The 23,102-nt window shown below is 38.1% G+C and overlaps 1 protein-coding gene across 3 annotated transcripts in view; it reads right to left on the minus strand.

Annotated features, from left to right (window-relative positions):
* GPR158 (G protein-coupled receptor 158) overlaps positions 1 to 23,102 on the minus strand; it is a 305,034-nt gene that overhangs the window by 135,571 nt on the left and 146,361 nt on the right. For all 3 annotated transcript variants that reach the window (XM_086334348.1, XM_086334349.1, XM_086334347.1), the window contains one exon: positions 17,543 to 17,645. In XM_086334348.1, coding sequence (XP_086190474.1) covers positions 17,543 to 17,645 — 103 coding nt within the window. The remainder of the gene's footprint in view (positions 1 to 17,542; positions 17,646 to 23,102) is intronic.

Consider the following 23,102-nt stretch of genomic DNA (forward strand, 5'->3'; position numbering starts at 1 on the left):
GAGTGAAGTGAGTCAGACAGAGAAATACAAATATTGTATGATATCACTCATAAGCAGAATCTAAACAATGATACAAATGAACTTATTTACAAGACAGAAAACAGACTCACAGACTTAGAAAACAAACTTATGGCTCCTGGGAGGGAAAGGGGGAGGAAAGCATAGTTAGAGAATTTGGGACTGACTACCATGGGTAACCAACAAGGACCAACGGTAGAGTACAGGGAACTCTGCTCAGTACATTGTAATAACCTAAAAGGGGAAATAATTTGAAAAAGAACAGATACATGGATATGTATAACGGAATCACTTTGCTGTATGCATCAAACTAGACACTGTTAATCACCTATACTCCAACAAAAAATAAAAAGTTCTTTAAAATTGATTTTTTTAAAAAGTCATTATTAAGTTGGATGTCACTGTAGGTAATGGGGGCTCCATCTTTGCAGGAGTGCTCTAAAAAGTGCATATAATGCTCCTCAGATTTGTCTCTGCAAAGGACAGAGGTGGGAGCTTAGGCAGCAACTACCAATCCCAGTCCCACTGGTTGACAGCTGTTCCCAGAGGACTTCAGTATGCGCACACTCTTAGACAAGTGCTGGGCAAGCTTAGAGGGCTTCAGCAGAAGCCCTGAGGCAGAAAAGAAATTCTGGACACACTTGGCAGTGAGATCCTGGCAGCACGCTCCCTAACTATCATAGTAGCTAACACCTGAGGTACATCAAGGGTATGTGATGCAGGGTATGAGGGTGTGTACACGTGTCTGCATGCACGCACACACAAATGCTTCTAAGTTACAAACTCAAATAGAATACAATTTGAATGGTGTCCCCTGGGTTTGAAGACCATGCTGACCATAAGCTGGACTGAGAGAGAAAAGCAAGCCTAGGACTGGTAGGCCTCACAGACAACTCTAATTACATTGCTAAACACGTTCCATGTTTACAAAGTGAATTTGCAGAAGCAGTTTATTCTTGCCTGTGGTCTTTTCCTTTATAATACTGCGTCTCAATCCATTTATTAAAGATTATACAATGAATTCCTCCCAGTTTAAACTACCACATTTAAAGAGTAGAACCCTCTCCAGTTCGCATTTGATTATACAAACTGAAGCCGAATCGCACTATGGCGAGACACTCTAATAATCTGGGTTGATCAAACTACCCAAATCGGAGGCTCAATGAGCTTAAATCATCACCAAAGGAAAAAACCTTAATTTCATGTTCAGTTCAGTTCAGATCAGTTCAGTTGCTCAGTCGTGTCTGACTCTTTGCGACCCCATGAATTGCAGTACGCGAGGCCTCCCTGTCCATCACCAACTCCCGGAGTTCACTCAGACTCACGTCCATTGAGTCAGTGATGCCATCCAGCCATCTCATCCTCTGTCGACCCCTTTTCCTCCTGCCCCCAACCCCTCCCAGCATCAGAGTCTTTTCCAATGAGTCAACTCTTCCCATCAGGTGGCCAAAGTACTGGAGTTTCAGCTTCAGCATCATTCCTTCCAAAGAACACCCAGGGCTGATCTCCTTCAGAATGGACTGGTTGGATCTCCTTGCAGTTCAAGGGACTCTCAAGAGTCTTCGCCAACACCACAGTTCAAAAGCATCAATTCTTCGGCACTCAGCTTTCTTCACAGTCCAACTCTCACATCCATACATGATTACTGGAAAAACCATAGCCTCAACTAGATGGACCTTTGTTGGCAAAGTAATGTCTCTGCTTTTGAATATGCTATCTAGGTTGGTCATAACTTTCCTTCCAAGGAGTAAGCGTCTTTTAATTTCATGGCTGCAATCACCATCTGCAGTGACTTTGGAGCCCCAAAAAATAAAGTCACACTGTTTCCACTGTTTCCCCATCTATTTCCCATGAAGTGATGAGAGCGGATGCCATGATCTTCGTTTTCTGAATGTTGAGCTTTAAGCCAACTTTTTCACTCTCCACTTTCACTTTCATCAAGAGGCTTTTCAGTTCCTCTTCACTTTCTGCCATAAGGGTGGTGTCATCTGCATATCTGAGGTTATTGATATTTCTCCCAGCAACCTTGATTCCAGCTTGTGCTTCTTCCAGCCCAGCATTTCTCATGATGTACTCTGCATAGAAGTTAAATAAGCAGGGTGACTATATACAGCCTTTTTTTTTATATATATATACAGCCTTGACGTACTCCTTTTCCTATTTGGAACCAGTCTGTTGTTCCATGTCCAGTTCGAACTGTTGCCTCCTGACCTGCCTATAGGTTTCTCAAGAGGCAGGTCAGGTGGTCTGGTATTCCCATCTCTTTCAGAATTTTCCAGTTTATTGTGATCCACACAGTCAAAGGCTTTGGCATGTCAATAAAGCAGAAATAGATGTTTTTCTGGAACTCTCTTGCTTTTTCCATGATCCAGCGGATGTTGGCAATTTCGTGTTAAGGAAAAATAAAAGGCAGAAGAGTTTTTCTTTTCACATTTTCCTAAATTCAACGACTGATATTTTTAGCATATTGTCAAAAGACACATAAGGCATTCTGCAATACTCTAAACTTTTGGGTTTAAATCAGTTATTTGTTTCCTTTTGGTAAAACATACCCAAGGACTAAGACAAAAAAACAAAAAAATGTTTCTCCTGCAATTAAAAATGGAGTATATTCTCTGTGAAATTTATTTTTGTGTGTATTAAATGCCAGGATTCCCTGGTAGCTCAGCTGGTGAAGAATCCACCTGCAATGCAGGAGACCCTGGTTCAATTCCTGAGTCGGGAAGATCCCCTGGAGAAGGGATAGGCTACCCACTCCAGTACTCTTGGGCTTCCCTGGTGGTTCAGACCATAAAGAATCCACATGCAATGAGGGAGACCTGGGTTCAATCCCCAGGTTGGGAAGATCCCCTGGAGAAGGGAAAGGCTACCCACTCCAGTATTCTGGCCTGGAGAATTCCATGGACAGAGGAGCCTGGCAGGCTACAGCCCATGGGATCACAAAGAGTTGGACACAACTGAGCAACTTCACTTTTATTAGATGCCATGACCAACTCAACGGACATAAGTTTGAGCAAGCTCCAGGAGATGGTGAACAACAGGGAAGCCTGGCATGCTGCAGTCCATGCGGTCGCAGAGTCGAAGATGACTGAGAAACTGAACCACCACAACAAAAATGCACATAATTAAATTACATTATATATATGTATATAAAGTAGGTTTTCTTCTTTCATTCTTTCTTTTACTAGAAAATTTTGTTTCTAAATCAGACTTACATACCATCTGCATATGAGAGAAAGACAGACATCTCTTTCACTAACCCAATTTTGTTGCATATCTTTTTCCTAATCATGGTCCCCTTTACATTCATCTATTTTGTTGTTCATAAATCAAGGTTCTTTCACAGTGATCACAATGTCCCCCACTCCTAGTTTACCAGAGAGACTGTGACTACTTGTTTAGATTTACCCTGTTGAAACAGAGAATGTGAGGGAGAATTCAGGAAAACAAGAATTTCAGATGGTCCTATCGCAAAGTCCATTTCTGGTGTCCAAATGTCAATTACTCTGCCCCATTATTGTCTTTACCAACCTATTACCTCGAGACCCATAGGAACACAGACCCACTCTGTCTCTGTTCACGTCTCTCCCTCATGCCCCAAGCCCTTATGACTGTCTTTAATTGCCTGTGTTCCTCTGCTGTGTTTACTGCTAGAGCTTTGGAGACCCATATGCTGAACCCAAATAAACTGAAAACTCTGTAAAATAAGACTATGGTTTTATATTCTTATTTTCAAGCCTAGATTAAAATGACAAAACACCCAGTGTATACTGGGCTATGAAATATCATCATGAGTACAGGACATATCACAGAGAAACCATACAGTCCATTAAGTAGGATTCTTTCCTCAAGTAGGACTAAAATAATGAAAGTCAAAGTTAAGTTACTCAGTTGTGTCCGATTCTTTGTGATCCCATGGACTGTAGCCTGCCCAGCTCCTCTGTCCATGGGATTCTGCAGGCCAGAATACTGGAGTAGGTTGCCATTTCCTTCTCCAGGGATCTTCCCTACCCACAAATCAAATCAGATACAGACACTCCTGCATTGCAGGCAGATTCTTTACCAACTGAACCACTAGGAAAGCCAAGTAGGACTAAAATAATAGCTAGCAGGTATTATGCCTACTGAAATAATAGCAGCTAGATACAGGGTTGGAAACTGACATAACTCCAAATAATTCTATATTTCCTAATATAAAGTAATACTACATTGGTTAAATGAGTGTTTCAGTATTCGTGGAGAAAAAGACATTTCTTAGAAGATAAATTATGATATCATTTTATTATTTGTGCTCAAAATAATCACAAGATCAATTCACAAATGTCAAATAGTGAAGTGCTGTCATGAGAAACTTCTCTTTAAAAACTGCCTTCACTTTACTTATGGACTATGAAATCATGAGATGCTATAAGGGGCACAAAGTGTTAAAATGGAGAGAAAGCAAAATTGAAAGTAAGATAATTGATTTCTGAAGCTCAAAAAAAACTAAAATTAAGAATACAGCTTTTTACCTTTAAGTGTTTCTTGTAGGATGCAAAGCATGATTAAGTAACCTGGTTCCAAAAATATTTCATTAATTTATGTTGAAGTTCTCTATTTAGGACAAGAGAATATATGCAGCTAGTAGAAATCATACAACTATAGATAATAATAATGGGCTTATTGTTCATCTACTGAATGGCACCTTAAGTTTATGACGGTTTAAAATGTTAAGTTCCTAGAGAACAGGAACATGAATTATATACCTCTTATATACTCAGCACCAAACACAGTAATTTACACATACTGGATAGTTAGGAAATAAATGGCAATGATCAAAGTGATTTCTCAAAAGAATAAATTAACTGATCTGTAATACAAATGTATAGATGAAACTGCATTCAGCTCAATAAATCTTCATGTTCTTAACTCATTTATGCATAAAAATCTATTCAAAATTATATTTTTCAAGATGCTAGACATAAACTAGAAAGATATGTTAAGAATATAAGCTATTACTTATTGAATTTTAGAAATCCGCTTGGATGATAACTTGATTCTGAGCAACTTGAAATATTCTCCATGCATAGAATCTCAATGATGACGTCAGTCACTCAGTCCTGTCTGACATTTATGACCCTGCAGACTGCAGTACGCCAGGCTTCCCTGTCCATTACCAACTCCTGGAGTTTACTCACACTCATGTCCATTGAGTTGGTGATGCCATCCAACCATCTTATCCTCTGTCATCCCCTTCTCCTCCTGCCTTCCATCTTTCCCAGCATCAGGGTCTTTTTCAATGAGTCAGTTCTTCGCATCAGGTGGCCAAAGGATTGGAGTTTCAGCTTCAGCATCAGTCCTTCCAACACATATTCAGGACTGATTTCCTTTAGGATCAGTTTGATCTCCTTGCTGTCCAAGGAACTCTCAAGAGTCTTCTCCAACACCACAGTTCATACGCATCAATTCTTCAGCACTCAGCTTTCTTTATAGTGCAACTCTTACATCCATACATAACCACTGGAAAAACCATAGCTTTGACTAGATGGACCTTTGTTGGCAAAGTAATGTCTCTGCTTTTTAATATGTTGTCTAGGTTGATCATAACTTTTCTTCCAAGAAGCAAGCGTCTTTTAATTTCATGGCTGCAGTCACCATCTGCAGTAATTTTGAAGCCCAGAAAAAGTCTGACACTGTTTCCCCTGTTTCCCCATCTATTTCCCATGAAGTGATGGGAGCAGATGCCATGATCTTCGTTTTCTGAATGTTGAGTTTTAAGCCACCTTCTTCTACTCTCTTCTTTCACTTTCATTAAGAGGCTCTTTAGTTCTTCTTCGCTTTCTGTTATAAGGGTGGTATCATCTGCATATCTGAGGTTATTGATATTTCCCCCAGCAATCTTTATTTCAGCTTGTGCTTCATCCAGCCCAGTGTTTCTCATGATGTACTCTGCATATAAGTTAAATAAGCATGGTGACTATATACAGCCTTTATGTATTCCTTTCCTGATTTGGAACCAGTCTGTTGTTCCATGTCCAGTTCGAACTGTTGCTTCTTGACCTGCATACAGGTTTCTCAGGAGGCAGGTCAGGTAGTCTGGTATTCCTATCTCTTTAAGAATTTTCCACAGTTTGATGTGATCCACACAGTCAAAGGCTTTGGCATAGTCAATAAAGCAGAAATAGATGTTTTTCTGGAACTCTCTTGCTTTCTCAATGATCCTGCAGATATTGGCAATTTGATCTCTGGTTCTTCTGCCTTTTCTAAAACCAGCTTGAACATCTGGAAGTTCATGGTTCACGTACTGTTGAAGCCTGGCTTGGAGAATTTTGAGCATTACTTTACTAGCGTGTGAGATGAGTGCAATTGTGCGATAGTTTGAGCATTCTTTGGCATTGCCTTTCTTTGGGATTGGAATGAAAACTGACCTTTTCCAGTCCTGTGGCCACTGTTGAGTTTTCCAAATTTGCTGGCATATTGAGTGAGGCACTTTCATGCGTCATCTTTTAGGATTTGAAATAGCTCAACTGGAATTCCATCACCTCCACCAGCTTTGTTCATAGAGATGCTTCCTAAGGCCCACTTGACTTCACATTCCAGGATGTCTGCTCTAGGTGAGTGATCACACCATTGTGGTTATCTGCGTCATGAAGACCTTTTTTGTACAGTTCTTCTGTGTACTCTTGCCACCTCTTCTTAATATCTTCTGCTTCTGTTAGGTCCGTACCATTTCCGTTCTTTATTGAGCCCATCTTTGCATGAAATGTTCCTTTGGTATCTCTAATTTTCTTGAAGAGATCTTTAGTCTTTCCCATTCTATTGTTTTTTTTTTTTAATTTTTAAACTTTACATAATTGTATTAGTTTTGCCAAATATCAAAATGAATCCACCACAAGTATACATGTGTTCCTCTGTTTCTTTGCACTGGTCGCTAAGGAAGCCTTTCTTACCTCTCCTTGCTAAACTTTGGAACTCTTCATTCAAATGGGTATATCTTTCCTTTTTTCCTTTGCCTTTCGCTTCTCTTCTTTTCACAGATATTTGTAAGGCCTCCTCAGACAACCATTTTGCCTTTTTGCATTTCTTTTTCTTGCGGATGTCTTCGGGAGAGCAGAATCCCAATCTGCTTTGCTAAAGCTTAAAAACAAAGATGATACTCAGAACTTTCAGATGAAACAAATACTGCTGCTGCCGCTGCTGCTACGTCGCTTCAGTCGTGTCCGACTCTGTGTGACCCCATAGACGGCAGCCCACCAGGCTCCCCTGTCCCTGGGATTCTCTAGGCAAGAACACTGGAGTGGGTTGCCATTTCCTTCTCCAGTGCATGAAAGTGAAAAGTGAAAGTAAAGTCGCTCAGTCGTGTCTGACTCTTAGTGACCCCCTGGACTGCAGCCTACCAGGCTCCTCCATCCATGGGATTTTCCAGGCAAGAGTACTGGAGTGGGGTGCCATTGCCTTCTCCGAAACAAATACTAACTGAAGACAAACAGCAATTATGAAGAGCTATTAGCTTTGGCAATAGCGGCTTTTCAATTCATTAGATGGGTGATCAAATAGGCTGCCTTGAGCAAAAGTACAGAGGATACTAGGAGAAGGTTACAGTAGCACCAAGGAACGCTGGTGAGTCTAAAATATTCACCTGTAAACGTGGGCCCATTTAGAGAAATTGTGACAATTGGTAAACACTGTGTTAACCTATCTGCTTCCTTAATTCTTTTACACTGACATCAGAACAACACAAAACTGTGGACATTTTTGTTTATATCAGTAAAATTTTATATTTACATAAACTAGTAAAAATATAAACTTCAGATGGCTAAGTAATCCACAGTACATTTACTCAATGGAATTCTATGTAACAAAACTGTGTTCAAGAAAACTGTATATATTATTTCAAATGAATATAATATACCAAGTTTTAAAAAGATCATATATAGAGAGACACTTGTATAAAAACTATAAACAAAGAATAAACAATAGATTTTCAAACAACTTTTTAAATTCTACTTTTCTATACATTCCAAAGTTTCTTTTTACTGTGTGTGCAATACTGATAATAAAACATAAATATTTAAAACGAGGACCCTCTGGATAGCAATGAGCAACAAAGAGGATTTTTGCTCCAAATCCCAAAGAACTAATTAGCCCGCCAATGCTACAATTACTGAAAACTTTTAGACTTTTGAAATTCTGAAGGTATTCTATTTTTGTAGCTTTTAATTTTGATATATTTCAAAATGTACCCCAGGGCTTCCCTTTTAGTTAAGACAGTAAAGCATCTGCCTGCAATGCAGGAGATCTGACTTTGATCCCTGGGTTGGGAAGATCCCCTTGAGAAGGCAACTGCTACCCGCTCCAGTATTTTTGCCCAGAGAATTCCATGGATAGAGGAACCAGGCAGGCTACAGTCTATGGGGTCACAAAGAGTCAGACAGGACTGAGCGACTAACACACACACAAAATGTACCCCAGAAAGTTTTCTTCCTATGTTTTATGGAAGAAAAACACTTAGTTTCTGATTTAGAAAAGAATGAGGCATGAGTTCAAGGGGGAAGGGTAGATTGAAGCAGCAGTTAAAAAGTTCAGGTCTTCACAGTATAAACACTAAATAGAAACATCACTAAGGTTTTGCTGATTAGGACTCTTACATGCCAGTAGTATAAAACTGTGTTTCCTCAAGAGCAAAAACACAACTTTTGGACATTTGAATATCTGGATAGAAATCACGCCTACCCATGAAGTCCTGTTAAACCTTAAAGCTCTTACCTTTGACCTTAGTTTACCAATACTGGGGAGCTCCCCTGGGTTGGGAAGATCCCCTCAGGGAAGGGAATGGCTACCCACTCCAGTATTCTTGCCTGAGAATTCCATGGATAGAGGAGCTTGGCGGGCTTCAGTCCATGGGGTCGCAAAGAGTTGGACACGACTGAGCAACTAACACTTTGAATTGTTCCTCTAATATGGATAGTGAGTGTATGCTACTCAAGATGGCCCTCATTTGTTGCTTGTGGGTACTGCAATATGTTCTGGGAAGATGTGGGTCTATCCTAAAAACTTAGATACCTCACTTTTTTACTCATTTCTTCTTTTGTCCAGTTCTAAACAATATCTGGCACAGGGTCAGTGTCCAGTAATATTTTTTGACAGATGGATTTTCAGGCTCTTAAATCAATCAACAAATGAGGTGATCAGAGGTCACTTCTTGGAGGTGCTGTGGTCCTCAGTGCTAGGAACTGGTCATAGCAGAAGATTATAGTTGGGACCTTTGCAAGACCAGCTACACGTGCTGTATGTCACAGACCCCTTCTTCTTTCCATTCCACAGGCATGAGTTAAAAAGATGAGTCACAGATAATGAACAGAACCCAGCTGGTAGTAACAAAGAATCAAGCCAGACATTAAGGGTTTCAGCATTAGCTCTCCTACAAATAATGCTCATCTGAAATCATTATTAGGGTGAACATCTTCCTTTCCATACACATATTTGATTTTTCATTAGAACTGGAGGGAACATATTCATCAATCAATGTTTGGAGTTAACATGCTGCCATGAGCTCACATGGGAAGATATATTTGTTGTTCGTTATTTCGTATGTTTAGGATGATGAAGTAATCTGCCTCTAGTCTCCAGCTTGATAAAATCACATCCAAAAATTAAGTGGAAATAGGTACATGCACATGAGTAGATCCAGCAAATTCAGAAGTTGTCTGTGTATATTTGGTTCAATATTTATAACATTCACAAGGAGAGAACAGTTATCCAACCGTGGTGATGCTTACACTGCTATCCATAAAGACTGCTACTGTTGGGACATGAATACATATTTGCATATCCTAAAATCAGGATTAGCTACTATATATTCATGTATTTATATCAAGAATGGCTAGCTGTAACAATAAGCTTAAAATGAAGCCCAGTGCAAAAATTTAATTTATATTTCCTCACTATGAATATAGTCAATCTTTCCCTATAAGGTTACATATATATCTTATATTCACTTTTCTGTTGTCTTCTGGATTTTTATTTCTTATAAGTGACTTTAGTGATCTTTTTTTTTGGATAAAAACACCACCTTAGATAGATCTTGGAATAATTCTGATCTGAATTATAAAATTATTAAACATGAGTAGATTCTTTTGCCTCCAGACAATTTATTCATTCAATCCCCAGAACACCTAATACATAATAAAAAGATTAAATTCTCCATATTCATTTTAATATAATAATCACTATAATCAGAGGATATCATGTTATCTCAATTATTCCTCATAACTGCCAAGAATAGACTTCACTATTCCTGATATATGTATGAATAAAAGGAGAATCTCAGAATATATGAGAAACTTCCCAAGTCTCCTCTGAGTAAATAGAGATAAAAGTCAAATCCATCTGACTGACTCAAAGGGCATCCTCATACAAAGATCCCACTAGATTATGAATTGCCTAAATTGGCAATTATTTGGGATTGTGAACAGTTTCCTCTAGAAAAAACACCATGGGATACCATGAATACTGGAATGAATGCTGAATGGGAAACTCACAAAGTGTGCATGCATGCTCAGTCACTCAGTCATGTCTGACTCTTTGTGACTGCATGGAGTGGAGCCCATCAGGCTCCTCTGTCCATGGAATTTTCCAGGCAAGAATACTGGAGTGGGTTGCCACTTCCTACACCAGGGAATCTTCCCAACCCAGGGATTGAACCTGTGTCTCCTGAATTGGCAGGCGGATTCTTTACCACCGAGGCACTTGAGAAACCTGTTTACTAAATGTACTAGCTTTCTATAACTGCTATAACAAATTACCAAAAACTTGGTATCTTAAAACAACAAATTTACATTGCCTCTCATATGAAATATACAGTTGACCCTTGAACAACACAGGTTTGAACTGTGGAAAAATGTGGATTTTTCCACACGGAAACTCTGGAAAATGCCCTATAGTACTGCATGATCAATAGTTGGCTAAATCCATGTGTGAGAAGGAGGGCTGACTGTAAAATTATATATGGATTTTTCAGCTTCACAGGGGCCAGCGCCCCTAACTCTTTGTGGTTAAAGAGTCACCTATAGTTATATTATTTCTTTTATTTCTATAGCTTGGAAGTCTGATATGGATCTCACAGGGATATATAAACGATGTGTGAGCAGGGCTACGTTTTCTTCTGGAGGGTCCAGGAGACATTCCATTTCCTTGCTTCTTCCAGCTTCTTGAAGCCACCTCCATTCCTTGGCTTGCAGACCCCTTTCCTCCATCGTCAAAGACGGCAGTATATCGTTTCTCTGCCACTTCCTGTGTCCTCACATCTGTCTCTGACCACAGCTGGGAATGGTTCTCTGCTTTTCAGGACTCGTGTGATTAGACTGAATCTACCTGGATAATCTCCCCATCTCAATATCTGCAATTTAATCACATCTGAAAAGTCCCTTTTTGCCATGTGAAGTGGCATTTTCACAAGTTGTGAAAACTTGAACATGCACATCTTTGGGGGTTTGGGGGGCGATATTCTACTCACAACAATGAGCTAATGTATGAATGACTGACAGTCAAATTTCCCTGCCAGCAGGTTGTTTTGTTTCTTTTTTTAATTTGAGGGTAGCTGATTGTTAACATAAGTGAATTTCCATTAGCAGTCTAAAAATGTAAAATCATATAAACAAAAATAGTAAAATAAATTAAGAAATCTAATAAAATTTTAGCTAGGAGGGGAGAAGGAAGTTTTCTGGAGGACTGAGTATTCCATCTCTTAGCAAGGCCCATTTTAAGGATAAAAACTGAAAAATACCTGGGATATGAAAATATGTTACTCTGCTGGGAAGTAAAGCAGATACCAGTTGGAAGGGATGAAAATGGGCAAAATGTGTGAGGAAAGGGGTAAGCAGAATAAACCCAAGCTTTCAAATAATAATCATAAACAGAACAATATTTTGAGCATTTAATATGTGTCAACTGCTATCATCAGAATTTTACATTCATTACATCATTTAATTCCTTATGTATTCTATAAAGCAGATAGTACTATCACAAGTTTATATACGGCATAAGTGAAGTTTAGGCTAGTTAAATAATTAAGCACAGTACAAATAAGTAATAGAACCAGGATTCACACCTAAATTAGACTTATCCCAAAGACCAAGCTCTTAATTACTGTATTAAACTATGGTAGAAATTCAGCTCTGAATTAGCAATGAGGGAAATCCATCATGGTATGTTCCAATAATTGAGAAGAATCAGTCAAAGACAAACAAGGTAAATGTGACAGTTAATAGTCTAAGAAGATTGGTGGCACTGGAACTCTCCCACTAACAAATAACCCTATCTGCCAGACATTTAGTGACTAGATTTCAATCCCTATAAAGAGGATTGATTCATGATATTAAAAAGATATTATTAACATCTTTTTATATATTATTAGAAGATATTAAAAACTGAAAATTCACCAAATGACTGACAAAAGCATAAGCCAAGGCAGTTAGAGAATTTTGCTACTACAACTGGAGTAAAGTGATTAGAACCAGATCACAAGGCTTAACTAAGACCAACAGCAAAAGTAACGATGCTGATTATGAGAATACGACGTTCAGGTTCTTTTCACCTGTTCCAAGTTTGGGACTGGACTAGAGACTGCTGCTGGACTCAGTCTGCAAAAAGCCAAACATCTCTAGCTTCCCCAGTCATGAAACAGAAGACAGACAGGGAATGTGAGACCCAAGTGCAGCAAAAAGATTCACACCCCACAGACAGCTTAGCCTTGCTTAGCAGTTTTCTGGGAGCTCAGCATCTCTATATGTACCTGCTTTCAAAGAGTTTCCCGTGTTTTTTATTCTGAGACTACGTATTTTTTAAATCTCTGATTTTGGGGAGTCAACAGCCATCAGCCACCAGCATCTGCAAAGAAGGGGCTGTCACTTTCAGATGTGGGTCATTTGTAAGTTGGGTTTATGTGGAAATGTATATGAGCTGAAGTCAATCCAAAAGGCAAGAGAAGATAAAACTGAGAGGCTGGTAATGTGTCCACAAGAAAGAGAGATGAGATTGTACTGAAGACAGTTCATACTGTGACAGATGGATTTGAGGAAGATGAGCTTGTCAAAAGCTTGTATTTCATCAACCTGGAAGTGGACAGCCTGGATCTGAAGAGACAGTTACACATCAGTACTTGTCAATTCTGAAATCCTGCTACTATCCAGATGTCAGACCATGTTAGCTCTCCTATGACCACCAATCTAAAGAGAGATGCTAGGAACACAGTCTCTGGGCTGTCAGCACAGTTTTAAATCAAGTCGTCTGAACATATCTTTGTTGGTCTTTACAAGCCCTTTGTTTACTGTGGGCCTACGTCTAAACGAAGATTTTTAACTCACTTCATATTTTAACAGGATTTTTAACAGCCGCACTGACATTTTCTCTAACAGATCAAAACCCCATCTTAGTTCCTCTCTCTAAATGGGGTACAAGACTATAGGTGGGAATTTCAGATCTTTTGCCTAGCTTCACAGCTATAAATTAAATAAATTTTATCTTTCAGGGGCATCTCTGTTTCCTACATCCCATTTCCCCTATCAAGCAACTGATTTCCTCCTGTTACCTTAATTTCTATATCTCCTTCCTACTGCCCTTCTCAATGGAGCACTGGTTGTTACAGATTTTTGCTGTGCCATCTTCCTTCTGATCCATGTAGAATTCACTTTCCAAGAATTCTAGATTTAAAAATTGGTTAACCAAATATAAAGAGACAAAGTACTAAATGCCAAGGATACTTTAGGATTCTCTATTTACATGGACCACTGATGTGTGTTTATATATATGTGTATATTTGTTTGTTTGCTTGATCTGATGAACATCTAAAATTCCATGGACAGAGGAGCCTGGTGGACTACAGTCCATGGGGTTGCAAAAAGTCAGACAAGACTGAACAACTGAGCATGCACGCTTACTATATGCCAAGTACTTATTAAGAACACTTTGTCATGTACTGTGCTAGCTGTTTTACATACATTATCTCATTTTGGGGGTTTTCAATATCTTCTTTACCTTTGGTCCAAGGGATTCATCTGGTCATTCCTTACTTCATTGTAACCTCCTTAAGACTATATGAAAGCTGACCATATGAACTGCTTGGATATTACAATTAAAAACTTAACATATTAAAATGAAGAAATGTAGTAAAATTATGATAAAAAACCAAAAATATTTTTTAAAAGTTTGGATAGTCCTTGGTAGATACCTTAGTGAGTTATAACTTGTATTCCTTGGGCCAAGGGATTAATAATGTTAGATTTTCATGCAACTTGATGGCAAGGCCATCAGGAAAGACATTTTTGGTCAAAGAGCACTTTACTGACCTCAAATTATAACTTGTAGATATCTTTCTGTTCTGTCATTGAGGCAGGCCAGTTCTAGTTAAATATGTGCTGAGGTCAAAGCTGAATCACAGCTATACCCAAATATAGCTCATCTTTCTGAAAACTGTGGCCTCTTTTCCTGGCTGTTGTGTGTACAACATTGGAGTTATTTAGGCTTGTGAAGAGAAGCAGCCTCCTCTTAGAGTAGGTCAGTGAAAAACACTGGCTTTTAAAATAAGGAAGAAAGTAGGAGTGTGCAAATTAAATAAAGATAAGTTGTTAAAGGTTAACTAGTTTCTCCTGGTGGTGTTATAAGCAAATGGCACAGTCATTCTCTAGTTCTACAATATTTAGATGTTTTATTTCAGTTACATAGTGGGAGCTGAGAACAAATGTGGGTAAACCAGATACAAAATACCTTCACAGAACATAAGCTAAAACCTATTCCCTTAATCCTTCAGTGTTGAATCATATGTTCTGTCTGGACCATAAATGTGAAGAATGCCAAAGTATCTGGGCTATTGCCATGGTCTTGTGCACGCACACACACGCACACGCGCACACACACACACACACACAAGGAAAAGCACATCCATGATGAAAATACATTATCATCACTGTTATTGTATTAGTTTTCTATTGTTGTGTAATGACTTACTGGAAATCTACAGCTGAGAACACCTATTCAATCACTTACCAGTTTCTGTTGATCAGAAGTCTGACCCAGTGAAGCTGGGCTCTCTGCTTGGGGTCTCACTACACTGAAAACAAGGTTTGCGCCTGGCTATATTCTCATGTGGAGCTCCAGGTCCTCTTTTCAAAAGTATCCAGGCTGTTGGAAGAATTTACAGATCCTTGCATTTATAGAACTGAGGTCCTTGTAGTCTTGCTGGCTGCCTGAGCTCTTAGCAGTCACCCTAGGGTGCTAGCCACATGGTCCTCTCACAAGCCAGTTTACTTCTTCAAAGCTGGCACTAGAATCTCTCTCTAGTCTGCTCCTATGGGAAGGAGTCTTATTTAATGCAATGTAGACACTTGAGTCGGAGAAGGCAATGGCACCCCACTCCAGTACTCTTGCCTGGAAAATTCCATGGGTGGAGGAGCCTGGTGGGCTGCATTCCATGGGGTCGCTAAGAGTCGGACACAACTGAGAAACTTCACTTTCACTTTTCACTTTTCACTTTCATGCATTGGAGAAGGAAATGGCAACCCACTCCAGTGTTTTGCCTGGAGAATCCCAGGGACGGTGGAGCCTGATGGGCTGCTGTCTATGGGGTCGCACAGAGTTGGACACGACTGCAGCGACTTAGCAGCGGCAGACACTTCAGCAACTGTACCATGACTTTTACTATATAACAATGTCTGGCAAGGAGGTGAGTCCATTTTATATTCGCAGGTGCCACCCACACTTAAGGGGAGGGGATTGTACAACATGTGTGGGAACAGAATTTTGGAGGCCATCTTAGAATTATGCCTACAACAACCATTACTCAGAACACAGGCTGAACCCTGTGAATCCTATGACTTAGGAGAGAGCAAAATGTTACTCACTTCCAGAACCTAGAAGTTTAGTGGAAGCTGTCTCAAGATGAAGAACAATACTTTCCAAGAGAAAAACCGAGAAAAAAAAAAAATCTATAAACGTCTGCCAAGTTTCAGAGAGGAAGACACTCAGGTTTGAATCTCATGTATCCTTTGAACTATGCCCAGTAGAGATACAGATTCCTATTCAGACCAATAATGAGGCTGACAAAGATTTATGGATGACTATCTAAACTATTCCTGTACCTTGGTTCTATAGCTCCAAACCCTAACTTCCCATAATACCACCTCATTGTTCCATACATACATTCTTTGTTAATTATTATACCCAATAGATGGCTATATGCCGATGTAAAAAAAAATCAATATTCAAATAGCAACTTTGACATCTTCTAGAGTAAGATGAAAACAACCAGGTAAGCAAATTTTGATTCTAAAGTACCTGCATACCTCAAAGATATTATGAGTTTGGTTCTAGACCACTTCAACACAGTAAAATCACAACAAAGTGGGTCGCACCAATTTTTTTGGTTTCCCAGTACATATAAAAGTCATGTTTAGACCATTTTTCAGTCTATTAAGTGTACAGTAGCATTATGCCTAAAAGTACACCCTTTAATTAAAAAATGCTTTATTGCTTAAAAAGTGCTAACCATTATCTGACAGCACAGGGTTGCCACAAATCTTAATTGGTTTAAAAAAAAATAAGCTCAGTATCCTAGATGTGTGATACAGAAAAGCACAATAAAATGAGGTCTGCCTGTATATGCCCTGTATCATCACCTCCCCTTGAATGCGGGTGGACCTGTAAATATGATGGGATAGTCTTTCCTTTGATTTGGTTTACATTACATGGTAGAGAGACAGGATAACACTCCCAGGACTTATAAAATGATTACACTGTTCATACAGACTCCATATGAACAGGACTAGGAACTGGGGAGGTTTTCTTGGTAGTTTTGAAAAGTAAGGGCCACATGACTTGACCTTGAGGAGGCTTCTAGAAGCTGAGAACAAGCCCAGACTGGCATTTAGCAATGAAATAGGGACCTCATACACACAGGTGCTAGGAACCGAATTCTGCCAGTGAACTGAATGAACCTGGAAGAAGTCTCTGAGCCTCAGATCAGATCACATTACAGGTGACACCTTGATTTTGGCTCAGTGATTCCCTGGGCAGAGGAACCACTTAATCCCTGAATGAAAAGCTACCCAATTAAAACTGTGTGATAATAAGATTGTGTTGCCATAAGTTATTAATTCTATGGTAATTCTTCATGTAGCACAGAGACCTAACATATAAACAAATTGATATATAAATAAATTAAGCAAACTAGCAAAATTAGTTTTAGGAACTTTCTGCAGCAACAGCTCACAATAACTGAATTCTAACTGGTCTCACCAAGCAGCAACAGTATTTTCAGGCATTTAAAATGTATTGAAAATGAAAATATACCTAAAACAAACACATTTTTGGTGATATGCCAGAGGATTAGAGATGACAAACTAAAGCAAAAACTCCTTAAGTGATGAAAGAAGGCCAAACAAGTAGGGATTTAATCATCTAACTTCAACAAGGTTAAAAGAAAATCTGAAAAATTAATTATGACAGATATTATGTGTATGTACATATACGAACAGGACCAAAGGGCACTTACTCTGAAAGTTGTTGAATGAGAAGTCTCGAGGATGATAGAATCCTGCTTTGCAAATACACTGATAAGCTCCAAGCACGAATCCTAGGCCTTTAATCGGCATACACTATGAAGAAGAAAAGACAGCAGTACCGTTGATCATAGGTTATTTAACTGTATAAAGACCCACAGATATCCATCATTGCAAATGGTAACAGAATGATCACATTTTCCTGAAATAAAATCTCACTTTTGAACTTTTATTTTAGGTTTGTTTGCCAACAGGCATTTTTTTAGAAGTAGCAAACTGAGTTTTCTTTCTAAATATATGCCATTACAGCTGCAGTTGCCATATATCTTTAACTCATTCAGTTGCCAGAGGAAGTAATTATACACATAGTTTTTTTTAATACCTCACATATCATCTTATTGCTGTAAGAGATATTTCCTAAGCCTGTAAGAATATTTTTAAGCGATTCCATGCCATATATTTCCACCAACGCAAAGGTAGGTAGATGGACAGACAGATATACAGAATTTAAGATGTGGAAGCTGCCTTTATGAATTAAATATTCATCAAACTTTTTCCTTGGGAAAAAAAATACAAATTGATGGACTAACAAAACAATAAACTTTAAAGTGCAATTTAGAAGAGGAAAAAAAGATAATAATCGGAAGCACTCTTTACCTAAAATCTATTTCACAGACAAATGTTCAACATGTACTACATGTGACAAAAAACAATGATTGGCTTTCCAAATATGTCACACCAAGGGACATAATGGATGTCTCCCAAAAGCTTAATATTGGCTTCTTCCAAAGATATCACTGAACCCTACCAAAATTCAGTTTAATACATTTCACTTATGCTACATTCAAGTACATAAGGAGGGAATAGCTTCTATTAAAATACAATTTACCAGTAAAACAGGCATTTCTAGAATTTTATCAACACTGAAATTTCTTCTCTGCTATCTCTCCACCTATATCCTAACCCTTTGCCTTTCTGCCAATTATAATCTATTAGAGGAGCTCAGAATTTAGTAAATTTTAAAATAATAAAGTGTCCCTCTAATACAGAGACCCTTGAGATAAAATTTCAAATTATCAAAATAATAATCCCTCGGTCTAAGCTCTAAAAATTAGTAACAAAATCAATATTGCATATCTTGAAAACTCTTAACGAACAGTCAGTAAGGTGGCAAGAGCTAATATATGCTCTAAATTCACAGGTTATAGCAAGCAAAATCTTTGGGAAAACAGCCTTCTAAAATAACTTGACTGTTCTATTTCATTATTACCCTTTCTTTTTCACCCAACACACACTTAGATCCAATTATAGCTTATAACTGAAAACACAGTTCTTAACCCAGAGCAAAATACAAGGACAGGTAAGCACCAGTCAATTCAACTGCATTGGCAAGTATTTATGAAAGTACTATCCTGTGTTTAGAGAATTCCTCCAGGACCTAAGTGAAATAACACATCTTACTTATAAAGATCCAGTGATAGAGCAGATCAGACCCTAGTTTTGAGTTTTATTGTAACATTTACTTAGGAGAAGCACAGTAGAAGAAGAGAATCTATTATTTGTGGTCAGCCAGAAAATATATATTTGAATTCTGACTTACTAGTTACGTGAATTTGGAGCTGTTCTCTTAATTTCTCTGAGTCTTATTTTTTTAACTTGTAAGAACAATCATTGAGTCAAATTCAGGTACAGTTTTAAGAAGGCACAACTACCAAGATGTTTTAATAGCTGAAATATGGGGAAAGAGGAAGAGAATAATGAATGACTCCGAAGTTTTTGTCTTGAGCAACCTTAAGAATGGAGCTGTCATCAAGGAGCTAGGAAAGGCTACAGGTAGAATCAATATGGAGAAGAGAGCACAAAGCTCACTTTTGCAAATGTCAAGTGTGAAATGTCTACTTGAAATAGAATTCTCTATATCAAATAAGCAGTCTGAAGTAGTATGGAGTTTAAGAGAGATGTCTGGGCTGTATAATTTATGATCATTTGCATAAAGACGATAGACAAAGCCATGAGGTCCAATAAAGCTAGATCAGTAAGGGAGTGCCTATGGGCAGTGAAGGAAATAGATTCAAAGTAATGAGACTCAGGACATTCCAAGGCTACAGTGTTAGGCAGAAAGGAAAAAGCAAAGGACACCAAGAAAACCAATTCAGTGAGGTGTCATTATTTAGCTAAGTAGATTGTGAAACTAGGTGTGTAACTAACATGGAATTTGTGAGTTACGTTTACTAAACATTCATCCAGCCAAGACATATCAGGTAAACAAAGCCTTAGATACCAAGAATATAGTAGTGTGTATATATATATATATATATATATATATATATATATATATATATTCTTTGCCAACAAAGATCTGTATAGTCAAAGCTATGGTTTTTCCAGTATTCATGTATGGATGTGAGAGTTGGACCATAAAGAAGGCTGAGTGCTGAAAAATTGATGCTTTTGAACTGTGGTTTTGGAGAAGACTTTTGAGAGTCCCCTGGACTGCAAGGAGGTCAAACCCGTCAATCCTAAAGGAAATCAATCTTGAATATTCATTGAAAGGACTGATGCTGAAGCTGAAGCTCCAATACTTTGGCCACCTGACACGAAGAGCCAACTCATTGGAAAAGACCCTGATGCTGGGAAAGACTGAGGGCAGGAGGAGAAGCGGGCAACAGAGGACAAGATGATTGGATGGCATCATCAACTCAGTGGACCTGAGTTTGAGCAAACTCCAGGAGCTGGTGAAAGACAGGGAAGCCTGGCGTGCTATAGTCCATGGGGTCACAAAGAGTGAGAAACAACTGAGCAACTGAACAACAAAATAACCAAATATATTTAGTGTACTTTAAATGCACTTTAAATAACCAAGGAGGTAAAAAATTTATAAACTGAAAAATACTGCTGAAAGAAATGGAAAAAGACAGAAAAAAAAGGAAATGATATCCAACGGAAAGGGGGTCTAAGATGGTGGCACAGACTGACAACCAGCAAGGACACTTAATCAGTAATCAAAAACCTCCCTACAAGCAAAAGTATAGGACAAGACAGCTTCACTGGTGAATTCTACCAAAGTTTTTAAAGAAGATCTAATAATCTATGCAAAAAACTGGAGAGAAAGGAACACTCCCAAACTCATTTTATGAGGCCAGAATTACACTGATACCAAAACCAGACAAGGATAATACAACAGAAGAAAATATAGGCCAATATTTCTCATGAACGCATAACCAAAAATTCTCAAAAAAAATTAGCAAACGAAATTCAATAATACATTAAAAGGACCACACACCATGATCAGTGGAATTGATTCCACAAGTGCAAGAGTGATTCAACATCTGCAAATCAATCAGCAGGATTCACATTAACAAAAAAAATAAAATCATATGATCACCTCAATAAATGCAGAAAATGCATTTGACAAAATTCAAAATCCACTTATGATAAAAAAAAAGACTCAACAAAATAGGTGTAGAAGGAATATACCTCAACATAATAAAGGTCACATATGACAAACAATAAATACACAGCTAATATCACACTCAGTGGTGAACAGGAAAAACTTTTCCTTTCAGATCATGAACAAGGCAGGATACTCACTCTCCCCATTTTAATCAACATAGTATTGGAATTTCCAGCCACAGCAATTAGCTGAGAAAAATAAATAAAATGCATCAAAATTGTAAGGGAAATTATAAAACTATCTGCAGATAACATGATACTATATCACAAAATTATAGTAGTCAAAATAGTATGGTATTGACATAAAAACAGATACAAAAATCAATGAAACAGTAGAAAGCACAGACATAAACCCACACATATTTTGGTCAACTAATTTATGACAAAGAAATCAGAAGATACAATGAGTAAAGGATAGTCTCTTCAATAAATGGTGTCAGGAAAGCTAGACTGCTACCACACAAAAGAATGAAACTAGACCACTATGCTATACCACTTACAGTGGTTTAAAGAATTGAATGTAATATCTGAAATCAGAAACTCCTAAAACAAAACACACGTGGCAATCTCCTGGAAATCTATAACATTTTTGTGGATCTGACTCCAAAAGCAAGGAAAACAAAAGTAAAAATAAACAAATGAATCTACATCAAATTAAAATGTTTCTGTACAGAATAGGAAACCGTCATCAAAATTAAAAGGCAACCTACTAACTGGGAGATGATATCTATAAATCATATATCCAATGAGGGACTGATATAGAGAACTCAATAACCAAAAAAAAAAAAAATTGCCATATGACTCAATAATCCCACTTCTGGGTATATATCTAAAAGACTGAAAGCAGAGTCTATTCAAACACCCGTGTTCACTGGAGCATTATTCACAGCTGTCAAGAGGTAGAAGCAACTCAAATGCTCATTAACTGCTAAGTAAATAAAGTGTGGATATACAGGCAATGGAATTACTATTTAGTCTTTAAAATAAAGAAAATCCTGTCACATGCGAAAACATGAATGAAACCTGAGTACTTTATTCTCACTGAAACAAGCCAGTCACAGAAAACACAAATACTGTATGCTCCTATGTGGTATCTAAAGTAATTAAATTAACAGAAAAATAAAGTCGGATAGTGGTTTCCAGGGACTACAGGAAAATAAAAATGAGAAGCTGTTTAATGGGCATTGCAGTGGATTCTTTACCATCTGGGCCTCCAGGGAAGCCCAGGAATACTGGAGTGGGTAGCCCATCCCTTCTCTAGGAGATCTGCCAGATCCAGGAATCAAACTGGGGTCTCCTGCACTGCAGGCAGATTCTTTACCAGCTGAGCTACCAGGGAAGCCCCTATGTATTTTTACCACAATTTAAAAAAAAGTTTTTAAGAGTTTAGAGCAAAACAGTCTTTTCTCCCTCAACAAAAATTATGTAAAGACTGCAGGGCATACTACAACACATAATTGCCATGACATGTAATCCATCTATGGAGAAAGAAATGGCAACCCACTCCAGTATTCTTGCCCGGAGAATCTCATGGACAGAGAAGCCTTGCAGGCTTCAGTCCACAGTGTTTCAAAAGAGCTGGATACAACTTAGCGACCAAACAATATAATTCACCTAAACACCTGGTTAAACATAATTGCAGAGCAAAACCTGGCCAGCTTGACAGTCATGAAGATTTTGTATGGAGGTACCAACCAGCAGGGAAATGGCTAAAATGAAGGCTAAAATTAGATATGTACAGGGGAAGTATTGTTTGGCATTTAATGCAAACAATGCTTATGCCTAAGGATCACATTTACATATCATTCTGAAGATTAATTTGGACTGAAAGGAGGCAAAAATGCAAATACAATAAAATTTATATAATTCAAAATCCTCTAGAAATCTTTAAATACCTTTTAATTTGTTTTACTTTGTTTTAGAATCTTCCTAAAATGTGAAACACTTTCTGGCTTCTCTGAACTGAACGTCATGAACAGAATTTAACATTTCCTTCACGAGTCAGAATCATTACTTTGAACAATAGGTACTGAACTATGCTGAAATACATGAATGCCCTCTGGAGCTATTAAAGGTTTATGGCTATTTTCTCATATACTA

The sequence above is a fragment of the Bos grunniens genome, chromosome 13, assembly GCF_055505025.1.
Source record: "Bos grunniens cultivar Pamir isolate PY7600 chromosome 13, Bosgru_T2T1.0, whole genome shotgun sequence".
In the NCBI taxonomy this organism is placed as follows: domain Eukaryota; kingdom Metazoa; phylum Chordata; class Mammalia; order Artiodactyla; family Bovidae; genus Bos; species Bos grunniens.